The sequence below is a fragment of the Microcaecilia unicolor genome, chromosome 5, assembly GCF_901765095.1.
Source record: "Microcaecilia unicolor chromosome 5, aMicUni1.1, whole genome shotgun sequence".
In the NCBI taxonomy this organism is placed as follows: Eukaryota; Metazoa; Chordata; class Amphibia; order Gymnophiona; family Siphonopidae; genus Microcaecilia; species Microcaecilia unicolor.
The window spans coordinates 79,572,523-79,588,710 of NC_044035.1; the positions used below are offsets into that span (position 1 = coordinate 79,572,523).

General features: G+C 40.6%; 1 protein-coding gene across 6 annotated transcripts in view; it reads right to left on the reverse strand.

Moving 5' to 3' along the window:
* The window catches only part of MYOF (myoferlin), a 278,968-nt gene that overhangs the window by 137,384 nt on the left and 125,396 nt on the right, over window positions 1-16,188 (reverse strand). For 4 of the 6 annotated variants that reach the window (XM_030203029.1, XM_030203026.1, XM_030203025.1 and 1 more), the window contains 8 exons: window positions 15,752-15,782; window positions 13,013-13,128; window positions 11,427-11,553; window positions 10,593-10,696; window positions 10,201-10,269; window positions 10,033-10,076; window positions 8,473-8,555; window positions 943-984 (listed from right to left, as the gene is read on the reverse strand). In XM_030203029.1, coding sequence (XP_030058889.1) covers window positions 943-984; window positions 8,473-8,555; window positions 10,033-10,076; window positions 10,201-10,269; window positions 10,593-10,696; window positions 11,427-11,553; window positions 13,013-13,128; window positions 15,752-15,782 — 616 coding nt within the window. The remainder of the gene's footprint in view (window positions 1-942; window positions 985-8,472; window positions 8,556-10,032; window positions 10,077-10,200; window positions 10,270-10,592; window positions 10,697-11,426; window positions 11,554-13,012; window positions 13,129-15,751; window positions 15,783-16,188) is intronic. The other 2 variants (XM_030203030.1, XM_030203027.1) reach the window with 1 other exon arrangement.

Here is a 16,188-nt window from a genome sequence, read left to right on the forward strand (position 1 = left end):
AATATTTTTCACCCCTCCTCCCCCAATTATTCTATTGATCCATACCAGTAATGAAGAGGCACAGTATTTGCTACTCCTTTACACATTTATCTGTGCTGGAGGTTCAGGACAAGGCCTGAAAATTTTTTTTTCAAATCTAACTGCAGGGTGAAATGTCAGGACACATGTCAAGTGAGGCAAAAGTTTAGCAAGCAGAGCCATGCATGAGCCATACAGAATTATTGCAAATATCATCCAGTGCCCAAACTATTTATTTTAAAATGAGACAAAAATATTTATTAAACCCAGAAGACAGATTTGAAATTTATTCTGTTGACTCTGAGCAATGCGATCCAGATCATAAAGCAATCCACTACTGCCTTCAGAACACTTTAATACAATGATACTAGAGTACTCATGGGCTCTGTACTGGAATCAATGCAGGTGAACCTCTTCACTGGTTAGCTCCAGCATGGCAGCTTTTATGGTTCGAAAAGCCAAGGTTACCATATACAGCTGATGGCATTCTTGATAATGCACAGAAATTCATATGTGTAGTCTTTTGAAGAAACAATTACAAGAAGAGGAATTATTTTAAGTCCAGTCTACTCTGGGTTTAATAAATGCTTTTGATGTTAAGGTTGTTATTGCTTGTTGGGGTAGCTCATTTGTTTAATTAATGGGCACATGTATTGTAATTGATTATTAGGGATGTGGTAAGTGGTTTGTTATTTGTTGAGATGAGTTTAAAGCTGTCACTTAAAGAGTTGTGCACAATGTATAAAACAACCGTGATCATCAGTGCAGTTTTCAGCTTTACATAAAAATTGTCCAGTTCAGAAAATTGGGTCTGTTTTGTTTTGTGAAGTTGCCCAATCACCATATGTGAAGTATATAGGAAGAGAAATATATAAACAGTATGGGCAGTGGATAAAGGATCACATAACACACCAAGATATAAACCTTCATATGATGAACCATCCCCAATTCCCGAAGACTCAGAGTCTATTACAAAAAGACAACCAGTAAATGACAAATTAAAACCACAGTTATAAAAATCATCTTTTCTTCTCTTTTCCTACATTAATGAATCTAAGGATAACACCTCACGGCTGATGCCGAGGTCAAACATAATACTGTTTACAGCTATCATCTCTAGAAAAGGAGTGCAAATGAGAGTGATCACATATTCCTCTGCAATTAAAATTAATAATTGGAATATAGTTTAAGGCTCTTAACTTAGGGGCCCTTTTACCAAATGGCAGTAGGGAAAAAAATATGCGTTACTTGAATGTAAATGCATAGTACACACACAGCAATATTACAACTAGGGAGTTTGCCAGATAATGAAACAGTACAGAAGAGGTGGGAGTGAGGAAGGGAATAACTCTATTATTGTTTAGGACTCTATGAAAAAGAGTTTAAATATTTTCAGTAGGGTTTACATTTGGTTTGTTTATGCATCTTATAAATTTTAACATATGTAAAATTGATTGTATGCATGTAAACCTATGAAGTAATGCATGTATAATTGGTCTGTTTGCTTCAGAAAGTTTTAATGCTCATAAAAGGGGTAATTCTCTGACTGTGCACCTGTAACCATGAAAACAGGTACAAAACCAAAATTAAACAGGCTAAAATAAAATATTATAAAGAACACAAAGGCTCAGATTACAAAGACAAAAAGAAACTATATAAACTTATCAATAACTTAATAAATACCAAACCATTGACTCACCATCAGCAAATGAACTCACCAGATTCTTCGAACAGAAGATCCTCAACCTCAGGAAGAGCATAACACATGATGTCATAAATCTAGAAGCCCTCATAAATGAACTTGATCACTCCCCAGAAGAAAGCCCCAGCAGACAGAACTTGGACAGCCTTCATACAACCCACATATGATGAGAAAGTAATAAAAGTGTTAAGAAAATTCTCCTCCGCCCACTGCATGCTATACACCTGTCCCAGTCACCTACTAAAATTAGCACCGGACCGCCTCTCATCTGAACTACATGTTCCAGGAAGGCCATTTCCCATGGGAGAAAGGCAACATACTGCTCACACCTATTCCAAAGGACACCAAAAAAACCCATCAAGGATACCTCCAATTACAGACCAGTAGTATCCATCCCTTTAATGACAAAAATAATGGAAGGTAGAGTGGCCAAACAATTAAATGATTACATTGAGAAACACTCCATACTACATGAATCGCAATCAGGCTTCAGACCACAACACAGCACTGAAACAGTGCTAATTACACTATTAGCTAACCTCAAAAAGGAAATTACAAATGGGAAAACATTCTTCTACTACAACTTGACATGATAGGCGCTTTTGACATGGTCAATCACCAAACCCTGAAAAGAATACTCAACAAAATTGGTATCGGGAGGGGGGATGAGTGCTATACTGGTTCCTAGCCTTCCTGACTACCAGATACTACCAAGTGAAGGCACATTCCTCTCTCTCCCATCCTTAGAAAGTGGAATGTGGGGTCCCCCCAGGGCTCGCCACTCTCACCAACGCTATTCATCTTAATGATGGCCCCTCTCGCCCGAACACTATAAAAACAAAATTTTGTCCTCTCATATATGCCAATGACGTATCAATCTATAACCCTTTTAAAAAGAATCTGCACAAAATCACGACCAGAAAAACTACTACTACTAAACATTTCTAAAGCGCTACTAGGGTTACGCAGCGCTGTACAATTTAACATAGAGGACCAGGAAAACAGATGGCATAAACATAATGGAATCATGAGCAGCATCATTCAAGCTCAAACTGAATAAAGAAAAAAAAACCCACACTGCCTGATCCTCACATCACCACATAATATTGATCAATTCCCAAATATCACTATCATGGTCACATCCCTTCCAATAACTGACAATTTAAAAATCTAAGGAGTCACAACTGACCGCACTCTATCCTTTAACAAACAAATCTCCAATACAACAAAGAAATGTTCCAAACCACGTGGAAACTAAAACGCATAAAGAAACCATTTCCCAAGAAACGTGTTCCACTCAATAGTCCAATCCATGGTTCTCTCACATGCTGATTATTACAATGGAATCTACGCAGGATGCAGAGAACAATTACTAAAGAAAATGCAAACGGCACAAAACACAGCTGCAAGATTAATATTCGGAACAAATAGATTCGAAAGCGCAAAACTACTGCTTCAAAACCTACACTGGCTATCCACTAAATCACGCACAGACTTCAAGATAATTTTTGGCCTAGCACCGGAACACATATCAAACCTAATAGAATTACTTACATGCAACGCACTCAAGGGAGCAAAAACCTACCTCACACTAAACTTTCCCAAATTCCAACGACTAAAATACAAATCCTCATACTCAATCAGCCTAAGATTTGGAACACATTACCAAAAGCTCTAAAGTGCACGAATGACCATATAACCTTCTGGAAACACCTGAAAGCCTACTTCAGAAAATTCTTCTTTGACAAATCCTCATAGCAGACATGAACACCACTCAACAAAACTCGACGCTCTACCTTTAACACCTTCTAAACATAGCTCGTATCTACGCCAAAAAGTATTGTAACTTGTCTATCCAATGTAAACTGTAAGCCACATTGAACTGACAACTAGACTGGAAAATGTGGGGTACAAACGCAGAAATAAACAATAAAAAAAATTTAAAAAAATAATAATTAGGCACTTGGTGCCTGGAAAGAGCCTATATTGTAAAGGATCATAGGCATCTACTTTACTTTATAAAATTTTATCATACAGCACAAATATCTCTCTATATAAAACGCACCTCCAACGTTCTAATGAAGCCTCTCTTAGCAAAGTGAAGGGGGTGAGATCGCATTGTGTCTGCCCCGCCCACGCGTCAAACGTGATGACGTTGAGGGCGGAGCAATGACACTCAACCAATCGCATCGCTCGGCAGCGAAGCGGCGCTCCCGACGTCTAGCCTTCCCTTCCATGTGTTCCGCCTTCTTCTGACATCAAGGATGACGTCAAAAGAAGGCGGAACACAGCGAAGGGAAACCTACACGTCGGGAGCACCGCCTCCTTCCCTGACGCTTCGCTGCCGGAACTGCCACGGAGGTAAATTTAAAAACAAGAAAAAAACAAAAACACGCATGTTGGGAGGAGAGAAGAGGGTGGCCAGTAAAGTACAACAATGGGAGCGGGAGGGCAGGGGAGAAACGACAGCATGGATGCGAAAGGGGGGGGGGGAGAAGAGGGCGGGCCAGGCTGGCACATGGGAGAGAGAGGAGCATGGATGCGAGGAGGGGTCATGGAAGGGAGAGAGGGGACTTGCTGGAAAAGGATGAATGGAGGCGGCAGGGGACAGAGGAGCATGGATGGCCATGGATTGGGAGGGCAGGGCTCAGGGAGAGAGGGCAATTGCTGGAAAGGGATGAATGGAGGGGGCAGGGGACAGAGGACCATGGATGGGCATGGATTGGGAGGGCAGGACTCAGGGAGAGAGGGGAATTGCTGGATAGGGATGAATGGAGGGGACAGATGGGCATGGATGGATATGGATTGCAGGGCAGGCCTCAGGGAGAGAGGGGTATTGCTGGATAGGGATGAATGGAGGGGCCAGGTGACAAAGGAGCATGGATGGGCATGGATTGGAAGGGCAGGACTCAGGGAGAGGGGAATTGCTGGATAGGGATGAATGGAGGGGACAGATGGCCATGGATGCATATGGATTGCAGGGCAGGCCTCAGGGAGAGAGCGGAATTGCTGGATAGGGATGAATGGAGGGGCCAGGTGACAGAGGAGCATGGATTGGACTCACACTTTCACTCTGACTCTCAAACAGTCACTCTCACATACACTCTCCCAAACATACACACTCCGAGGAAAACCTTGCTAGCGCCCGTTTCATTTGTGTCAGAAACGGGCCTTTTTTACTAGTGCATCTATAATTTACATGCAAACATTTATACCAACCATAGAGTTGGCTTAAGTGCATAAAGTTAGCACTCAGTTTATAGAATTACCCCCAGAATGAATGATGTGCTGAAAATAGACATTAGACAATCAAGAAAAATTTCTGAAAAATCTGAAAATATTTTGGCCACTCACATCTTTAGTAGTATCACAAACCTACACAGTATACCTGACCAAGGAGGGGTTTGACTAAAAAACTGTATTTTCACAAATTTAAGGAGAGCAGATCAAAACAATCCATCTACACTATAAGGCAAGGAGAAAGATAAAATGTTAATGTTATCAGTTCAGTAGAAGTATTTTATAATCCAGTGAAGGAGCACATGTACAATTTTGCAGAGCTTGGTAAGAAAGATCACCACATTTTGAAACGCTAGAAGTGGGGCTTTCATGGCTCCAGTGTACTGTTCTAGTCCAGATTTCTGTATTATAGCTTAGAATATTCTGTTGAAATTTCATGTTCACCAATACACTCATGAAACAGATATTCCCGAAATGTCTGGAAAAAATTATTTATGTTCAAACAATTTTATTAAAGTTTTATAAAAAGAAAACACTACAAACTAACTGTCAACTAATAGCATACAAGGAACTTACAATATGCCAAATAAGGGCACAAGCCAACTAAACCTCCCCCCTACTTCCCTAACTCCCCCCCCCCAAAAAAAAACCTGTGAAGAGCTGTAAGAGCCAGAGGGTCTGAGCTCTTATGATCCCCCCCACCAGGCACATAAAGGAAAAAGCCCCCTCCCCCCACCCAGCCAATGGGACAAAAACACAGAACATGGCGTAATGTGGATTGTTTGTAAGTGAGTGGGTATCTCCTTCAAGGGCATTCAAGAGGAGATTCTGATCATGAGGAGCCAAGGATTGCAAGTAAGGGCCCAAAGCTGCAGGAAACTAATCTTATGTTTACCTGAGCCCCAAGCCTCCCAGATGATGAGTTGATGGATTCGATTAAACCAATGCCAGTAGGCAGGGGGTTGTGCCGAAGTCCAGGACTGTAAAATAAATTTCTGTGCCAAAAGACATAATTTACAAAAAAGCATGGTGCAATCCTTACAAACTTTTGCTGTCTATAGAAGCCATTAAGTACTAAAGTGCTAAAACGTAAAAGTTTGAGCGAAAGCAGTGTTATGGGGCAAGGTCAAAAGTTATTCGTAAAGCAGCAGCATACTGTTACTGGATGGATAATTTATCTGTCCAACATGGCCCGCACAAATAGCAGGTATAAAGTTAGATGGATAACTTACCTAGAAAATATACAGATAAATCAAAAATTTATCTATTTAACTTCATATGATCCCCTTGCTGCTGAAACTGACCTCCTAAATTCCCACTGCAGGCACAGGCAGCTCCTTGTGACTCTGGGCAAGTCACTTAACCCTCCATTGCCCCAGGTACAAATAAGTACCTAAGCCGCATTGAGCCTGCCATGAGTGGGAAAGCGCGGGGTACAAATTAAAAAAAAAAGGACCTATAAACCAACACACAATAAAGCTAAGTGGTAATACCCAGCCTTTCCTCCTAATTTTTTAACTTATGCAAATTATACAATAGCAAAATCAAGCAATAATATTTATAAAGTAATTCTGGTAGGAAAAGAAAAAGCAAATAAGATTAAGAAAATAAAAAATATTCCAGATCAGGAAATACAGTAACAAAACATAAGCAAGTATCAACCCATTAAAGTCCTCATAAATGGGGATCTAAGTCTATAAATGAGAATAAAGGAAATTCATATATTTAAAGAAACAGGTAAACAAGGCAAAACTGCACATCAAACTAAGGGGTCCTTTTACAGAGCATCGGTAAAAAGTGGCCTGCGGTAGTGTTGACCTGTGGGATTGCTCCATGCTGAGGCCACATTTTACCATGGCCATACGAAGCCTTTTTTCAATTGGCATCCTTAATGGCCATGCACTAATGTCACAATTAGTGTGTGGCCATTACTGCCTCAGCCCTTACCGCCACCTATTTACTTGACGGTAAGGGCTCACTCGCTAATCCAGAAATAATCGGGCAGTGCACAGCCATCGCCACATGCTGCCTGATTACCGCCAGGCATGCCTACTCCCCACCCCCCACACTAGAAAATAATTTTTATTTACTAGCATGGGAAACAGCGCGTGGCAAGAGCAGAAATACCAAAGGGGGCCTGGATGTGTTTTACGTACACTACCCACGCCCTTTAGTAAAGGGCCTCCCAAGTTAAGAGCCTTAAACTATATTCCAATTATTAATTCAGCACACTAATAACCCTCTTAGGTGCTACAAAGGAAGATACGTAGGATCCCAAAATACATATTTAGAGGACTGATATACAATAATACATTTGCAAGAGAATTTAATACATATTTAGAGGACTGATATGCAATAATACATTTGCAAGAGAATTTAAGACAGAATGAGACTCATCCTTACTTTAAAAATGACTAAGATAGGGGGATATCTCAAGCTGGTTTTGAAAAGTGTATTTAAAGTGTCTTTAGCATACAGGGAAAATGTATTGGAATATCTCATTTCTTTTCATGTTCCTGTTATATTCAAGATGGTATGTTGACATCTTACCAAAGCAGTTGCTATTACCCGCCAGTGAAACCTAGTTGATCCTCTGAAGTGGCAGCAATTAAATAAGAACAATCTAACCTGATAAACTAGTGTTAAGGGAGGGAACTGGTGGAAGCAAAAAAAAAAATCCTTCATATCACTTCTACCTAATACAAATTTTAAGAGTTGGCACAATGATAAGTTATAGTCAATCATAAAATATCACTGCTCCCTGAAAGGGGTATGGTGGTTTGCATGAGCTAGTAAATCTCAACCAATAGTTGGTTATCCACATGACCAACGCAACCCAACATAAGTGCTCCTGACACTTGTTGACCCCATGACAGATGTTTCACTTAGAATATAGCGAAATCATATTACTGGCAGAGGAACTTTGGGAGAACACTGGGCTACCATCCAAGACTACAAAGAGCAAATAAAAAGCACACATCTGCACTAGGGCTCCCACCACCAGGGGGAGCTAAAATGACAGAATATATTTAGACAAATGAATGATAAAAAAAAAAGACTGTTTGTGGTCCGAAGCTATCTCTAGCAGATGATTTAAAAATGTAGTAGCAGAAATTAGTCTAATAGAGAATTATATGTAAAAGTTGAAAAAATAAGGTATGTGCATGTGATTTCCTTGAAGATATGTTAATAGGAGGGGAAACAAATTCAATTATTACCATAGATAATACGAACATTAAGGTCAGTATTAGTGATGACACTGCTAGAATAAAATTCTTTTGGATTATCTGAAGGTGGGATGGGTAATCTGATTGCTCTCGACAAGTTGGTTAACCCTGCCTGTGCTTTAAGTAAAATGCTTCACTTTCCAGGGCAGTCAGCACAACCCCTCTCATCAGAACTAAACAAATTAGGCAAAAAAAAATCCAGCTCAGACTTCTTTTCAACATTTCTATTAAGGCTTAATTGCTGTATTGTGTGGCCAGCTATATCCAGATCAAGAACACATTTACCTTCAATTTCCCCACCAGAAGCAGCAATTTTGGAGAGACTTAAACAGGTTGATCCGACTGCATCGTTTTTTGTAAGGCGATCCCTTTGCAAAATATCACATAACAAATTATCAGGATGATTTAATAAGTCTCACAGTACCTTCAGAGATAATTATTCCACTGTACAAGAAACCACCACATGCTTGTGGAATGAACCAAACTAGGCTGATTTCAGACAGCCATTCATAGAACACGAATACCACATGCATCTGCATTACTACATACAGATTCTAGGAGCTTCACATGGAAAATGGAGCAACATGGAAAAATGCCAACATTTCAGCCTTTTCCAAATGAAGCTGACTTCCCAAGAGAGAACTTTGCAGCAGTAAACTTTCACATACAGCGTGCCATCTTGCTAAGTCACTCAAAGCAGCTCATTCATGTGGCAGTTTGCACAAACAGGCCCAGGAAAGAGTTTCTGTGTGTCTGTTTTAGCAAAAAGAAAACCAAGCTGCAAGGAGGTGTAGTTACCTTTGCACCAGACTCCTCTGAGCTGAACCTTTGCACAGCAGTAGCAAGTCACACAGGGGTGGGAGGCCTCCAAGTCCTTAGTGGACCCACAATCATCACCAAAGTCAAAGACCAAAGGTGTTCCCCACCACCAACAAACTCCAGTCCCTCTTCTATGTCCCACCCTCTTAAAAAACACAAAAAACTACAACTCCCCCCCCCCCCCCCCCACCTTATCCTCAGTCTGACGAAAAAAGCCTGTCTCTGGAAAGGGGTAGAAGCAATTATTGCTTCTACCCCTTTGCAGAGACGGGGTTTTTTTTGTACTTGCTCCTGCCCCTGCATTGTTATCTTGCATAATACTACCACTGAAGCCACTAATACAGCACCAGAAACAAGTTGGGATCACTCCTGCCCCATCCAGAGCAGAGCATCTGGCGGGGTTGGGGGGGGGGGGTACCTCTGTGATGATGGTCTTTTTTTTAATGGGGAGAAGCTTAAGGGGCTGGGATATAAGGTCTCCCCAGAAGGAAGGCCTCTGACAGGGGTAACAAAACACACCCTAACACCAACTAAAAGTGGGCTACTTTTAGTTTTTCTGTTACTTTCCACATCTGGGAAGAACAGTGAAACCAAAGTACTAAAAATAGAGTCATAAATGTTTGGATTTCACATAGAAGCAGTTTACAGAACTCACAAACACAGGATCCATGTCCTGGTAAAAATTAACGCATCCAATAAGTGACCCTCTGAGACTACCTTTTATTAAAATCTGGTTCTACACACAGGATTAACAGAGATTACCACATTCAAGGTCAGTGGTCAGCAAGAACCATAACAATTACCATAAGGTTCTAAGATCATGATTATATTTATTGTAAAGATTGGACTACTTTTTCTGCCTGTGCTGTTCTAGCCAATTTAAAACTTGAAAACTGGAGGTTAAAACCATGTTAACACTAGACATACAACCGAGTATTCCAAAATACACCACCTGAATAGTCCGAAAGAATGTCAACATTCCTGACAGAACATGGACCTTATTGTAAATATTAATGTCTAACTCACCAGTCATAGACTGTTAATCTTATTTGCTCACACATGGAAGGAAACTGAAAAATGAAAAAAGAAAGTTAAACTTTAAGTCAAACTTAAAAAGATTTAGGATTTAAGGTCAGTAAGTTTGCATCGCAAATGGAAACGCTTAACCCGCAGGTAGATTTTCACAGCTCAAACCTTAATTTGAAGATTAACAGCTTGGTTCCACTCAGGGTTGGCATTTTTCTCCATTCTCTTTGTGCAAACCTGTGAGGGAACGGAAACCAATCAGTTGCTAGACGTGTAGAAGTTCAAAATGCACAAAACAAATGGCACATAACCAAAAACAGAGACTCGGGCAGTTAGGTGTGCCAAGCAGTGCAGCAGTATTGCTAAAAGTGGGAAGCTAAATTCCCTGGCTTCAAGCCAGGTGAGTACACAACCAAAGAGCTCCTCAAGGGCAACCGTGTCAAATACAGTTGTTTAGTTAGTTTTACATAACACATTAAGGTGTCGGGGAAGGCAGCCCTAGAAGGGGAAACAAAAAATGGTACAGAAAGAAAACTGAACGTTTTTTTTACATCCAATACCTTTTTGCCAGCAAAACAAACTTCCACAAATGGATCAACCAGATTTTTCTTGTCAGATTCGCCACCAAATATTTCCTTTACAGATTGTGCAAAAGCGTCATCCACTAAAGAGAGTTTGAGGAACAAAATCAATGATGACATTTACAATTATGCCTTTAGGTTTGAGGAAAATAATCTCGGTAGCCATGCAAAAGAGCAGAGTTCAAGGGCATTCTAGTGCTAAGTGTCATTCTATTCTCGGGATGTGTAGGGCTGGGAACAGGGAGGTGATCATCTCAGTCCCTGTGAGAAGTTCAGAGAGCATAAGACAACTTCCTTGTGTAGGGTTAATTGACATTTTCTTCTTAGTTTATCCTGCAGCATGTACTACATTAACAAAGGCTGCTGTTGAGTTGAGAAGTGGGAACATTTTACTCAACAGGGATTTAAAATAAGCAAAGACCATAACTAAGATGCTCCATGAATATAATAGAATTTCCAACAGAACAAAATGGTTTCCTTTCCCTCATCCTCAACACAATACATATCTGGGCAATATGTTATGTGTCTATGGCATAAAAAAAATCATGCTTTACAAGTAGGACTACCATCAAGCCACAGGATAAGCAGGCAGGTAAGAAAGGAAAGGAAAGGAAAGAGAGTATTAAACTACCACTGCCCACTATGTTTTATGTCATGGTATCCACTGTTACCCAGCTACATGGTCAGTTGCCCATTTGAGATAATACTGACCAAAATTATTATGCCTAGAACTGAGTGAACCAGTGTGGGTTAAAATATTCTTCAGGCTACTATCTCTGATCATCTGCTACCCATTAATAGTGAGAAATATACTTTGTGGAATGTCTTCAGCTCTGTAGATTTTCAGAAAGAAAGTGACCCATCGAAGTGAAACTCCTGCGGGCAGCAAGAGATTGCTCTCAACATCATCTGTCTCATTATCTTGTTCTCTTTTTTCCACCTGTTGAGAGAGAAATGCTTTTAGATTTTTTCATGCTTGTAGCATGCTGTAATCTGAAAAAAAGTTTCCATTGCTACAACTGTTAAATATAAAATAACTACTCAGTGGCGTAGCTAGGACTGAATGTGCCCCAGGCAGAAAAATTGAGATGGGCCCCCTATAACACCATCGCTCCCAAGATAGTGGGAGTGGAAATGGAGGGGGGGGGGTGAGAGGGAGGGTGAACACTTTCCAAAACTAACATATTAAAATTGTTAAATTAAAAAAATGTCTACCTTTGTTGTCTGAGCATTGCTTTGGTTCTAGTGTCTCTCTTCTGCTTTTCTCTGGGGGTTTTTTCTTCACTCTCTCCAGGGTTTTCTGTCCTTTCTGACATTTTTTTCTCTGTGTCCTGCATTAATCTTTTCTGTGTTTCCCTATTTGTCCAGTGTCTCCCCGCTGTGTCCCTCTATGCTATCTTCCCCCCATGTTCAGTATCTCTTTTCTGTTTTCCTATCCCTTTCCTTAGGTACAGTATTGCACATCTGTGTCCCTGCTGAACATAGCATCAGCAACTGGTCTTTTCCCAGTGTGGCATTACTTACGTACTTATAACTAGAGAGCTAGGGGTAGAGCAAGAGGTTGGTTGGTTTGGCCCACCCAATGTACAAGGTGTCCCACTGCCCTCACCTAGCATAACACTTGTTGTTCAAGATTTGTTGCAAAGAACCCTGATTTTACCCATTTCCATTCTACATATGAAATGTTTTACATAGTCCAGGGTAGTAATATCCAGCAGGTGCACATTGGTGGTCTGTTCACTAAAAATGCTAATCTGATTGGCCAATTTCATTGGTTTTTTTTGTCAATAGGATCAAACATATTTCCTCAATTATTACTTTAAAAGGAGTGACGCCTGTGAAAACTGGGATTACTTTAATCAGTGGGATCTGAATTAGAGACGTATATGTATTGTTAAATAACTTCTGGTTTTTAAGAGAAAGAATGTAATCAGATCTATTATTTTTAACTAATATTGGACAATAAGTATGTTTTCAATGAAATGATTTGACTATATACCGTATTGGCCTTGAAGAAGCCAACCAGATGATCAATGTAGAATAATGAATTAGACGAGTAATATCTGGGGATAATCAGGTTAATACCACGGGGTTTTTTTTCTGTTTACTGTTTAATTGATCTCCTTGTCTTGTTTCACTCTCCCTATTTAGTGATCTAAGGAAGAGAATAGAATTACCTGACTGAAATAATTCCTATATATTACTTTCTCTGTATTTCTGGCAAGTTGTTTTATCGCTTGTAAAAATGGTTATAAATACAATTAAAAAAAAAAAAATAGGATCAAACATGTAGCTAACTCTGTGTGCATTAAACCTCATATCATTACTAGTACAGACTGAAAAACTTGTAAAGAAAAGGGTTTGGGAAGTATGTACACAGAGAAAGACATTAAACTTACTGGTGGCTCATCTCCTGTCCCCACAACGAACATACTGACTTTCAGATAGCCTTTAGCACCAGAGCTTGTTTCTTCAGGGTCACTGAGAAGAATCCATTTCCTCATAACAGCATGACCTTAAGCAATACAAAAAAATGAAGGAATAAACAGTCCTACAGTCAAGTATATTGAATTGCAAAGTCGAAGAGATGAGGTTCAAGGATGGTTTGAAGCTGCAGTGCAACTTATGGGGTAAAAAAAGAGGAAAAACCTATAGAGAAATCCAGTAGTTAACCAGTCCACAGTGTTTCTTTGATACACTATGGCACAGACGTTTCAAGCATCTTTGCTTTACAAAAAGAAAAAGGTATTTTTTGAGGAATAGTTAACAAGTGGAGGAGTTGGCCTAGTGGTTAGGGTGGTGGACTTTGGTCCTGGGGAACTAAGGAACTGAGTTCAATTCCCACCTCAGGCAGCTCCCTGTGACTCTGGGCAAGTCACTTAACCCTCCATTGCCCCATGTAAGCCGCATTGAGCCTGTCATGAGTGGGAAAGTGCGGGGTACAAATGTAAAAAAAAAAAAAAAAAAAAAGAAGTAGGAGGCTCCCATAATAGTTAATTCTATAAAGGGTGAGAAAAGTTCGACACCATCTGGTCAATTTTTAAAACCATTTAACTGGCCAGGAATAGCTCCTGGCTTGTTAAATGGCACATAAACGGCTATCTGGCAATATTCAGTTGGTTAATTCTTAGCGGACAGCTGGTTATATACCCGGATATCCGTCGATATTCAGCACATCGCTGGCTAAGTTTGGCAGCCAAATTAGGCTGCCAAAATAGCTGGAATATCTTTGGCTGGTATAAACTTAGCTGGCCAGCGTTGAATATCGGCTTAGATATTTAAATTTAAACCAATCAACACACACCTGGAAATGACCCGGCACTGAAAATCCAGGCTCAGCACCAACCACAGGAGGCTCCCTTAAATCTGAGCACCAAGCTAATATTCCACATCAGCAATTTTGTGTGCCAAATCTTTTATAGCTGTGTTTCTCAAGTCTGGTCCTGGAGTACCCCTTGTCAGTCAAGTTTTCAGGATATTCATAAATGAATATGCATGAAAGACATTTGCATATAATGGAGGCAGTGTATGCAAATCAAGTTCATGCATATTCATTGTGGATATCCTGAAAATCTGACTGGTAGGGGGTATTCCAGGACTGGACTTGGGAAACGCTGCTTTATAGAATACCAGTGTAAGTCCACATTTACACGTCAACATTTAGGCACAACCACTTTCCCCATTTCAACAGCAGATGCAAATGTACATGCCTAAATGCTGGCACTTACGCATACCACTTATAGCAGTGGCTCCCAAACTTGGTCCTGGAGGCACCCCAGCCAGTCAGGTTTTCAGGATACCCACAATGAATATTCATGAGATAGATTTGCATGCAGTGGAGGCAGTGCATGCAAATCTCTCTCATGAATATTAATTGTGGGTATCGTAAAAAACTTTACCGGCTGGGGTGCCTCCAGACCCAGGTTTGGGAACCACCGACTTATAGTATTCTATACGTTTTGCGCATCGGTGTGCCCAGCCACATGCACACCTTCCCTTACAGTTGCGCATTAAGGGCCCCTTTTACCAAGGTACAGCAAAAGGGGGCCTGCGCTGGTGTCAGCGCATGTTTTTCACGCACGCCAAGGCCCCATTTTACCACAGCAGGTAAAAGGAAAGTCTCTCTTTCCTGTAGGAAATGGCCATGTGGCAAGTAAAGCACTTGCCGTGCAGCCATTTCTGGGGGGGGGGGGAGGGGGGAGAGCCCTTACCGCCACCCATTGAAGTGGAGGTAAGGGTTCCCGCACTAACCCAGCGGTGACCGGGCAACGTGTGGCACTGCCTGATTACCGCCAGGTACATTCCGGCTGCTGGGCTGCTGCGGTAGCCTGGCAGCACTTCCTGTTTAAGTGAGTGGTAAGCCTGCCTTGGGCTTACCACATGTAAAAGGTGCCCTAAACCACTTAAGTGCTACCTTACAGAATAGCGCCTAACTGCAGTTACGTACAGAACTGCTGTGTACCCCCAATTTGCATATAACCTCCTTTTTAGCAAAAGTTAGGCATTGAATTGGCACCTAACTTTTGGCGCACTATACAGAATGAGGGGGAATGTGTTCAACCCCACACTTCAATGATCTAAAATTACTTTCTCCTACAGGTTTCTGTGATTTCTCCCTTTTTCGGTAACTCTGAAAGATATTATGGAGTAGCTCACGATACAAGATTGATACTGAACAAAATTATTATCCCCAGAACTGAGTGAAGCAGTGACCTGGCCACTCTTTGTGGGTCAGAACATTCTATGGGCTATCTATCCATGCACAAGATCATTCTAAATTGATGTTATATGTTGAATCTAACTTTCTCATCTCCATTTGGTCTCTGGAGGTGTCAGCACAGTCAGAGCTTTACTGTTAGACTTTGTTTGAAACTATTGTCACTTTCTTTAGTTGAGCTACACATCTTTGTTACCTAGTGAAATACCTCTCCACACATTAAAGGATGCCTGACAAGTACAGAAATAAATGTTCTAGATTTATGTTGATGGCTTATATGACTTCATCTGGGAAGCTCAGATAGCATGGGACAAAATATAGTCACCTGAGTATATAGGCAGAACCTAAATAAATAATCATAACCTAGAACTAGATTGTACAGTATTAATGACCTACAACATCTCAAAGAAATCTTACTTACCAGGTTCATCGTAGACATAACCCAAGTCAATCTGCAATTAACAAAAGTGTTTGTTAACAGCTTTAAAAATATGCCTCACAGTTTACAGCATTAGACATTCTGTTTAATGGAGATTACTGAAAAACATTAGATTGTGTGTTTTCTGATTATTTCCCAGAAATAAAAATATCAAAAAAGATATAGTAGAATTGGAAAAGGTACAGCGAAGGGCGACGAAAATGATAGTGGGGATGGGACGACTTTCCTATGAAGAGAGGCTGAGAAGGCTAGGGCTTTTCAGCTTGGAGAAGAGACGGCTGAGGGGAGATATGATAGAAGTGTATAAAATAATGAGTGGAATGGATCGGGTGGATGTGAAGCGACTGTTCACGCTATCCAAAATACTAGGACTAGAGGGCATGAGTTGAAGCTACAGTGTGGTAAATTTAAAACGAATC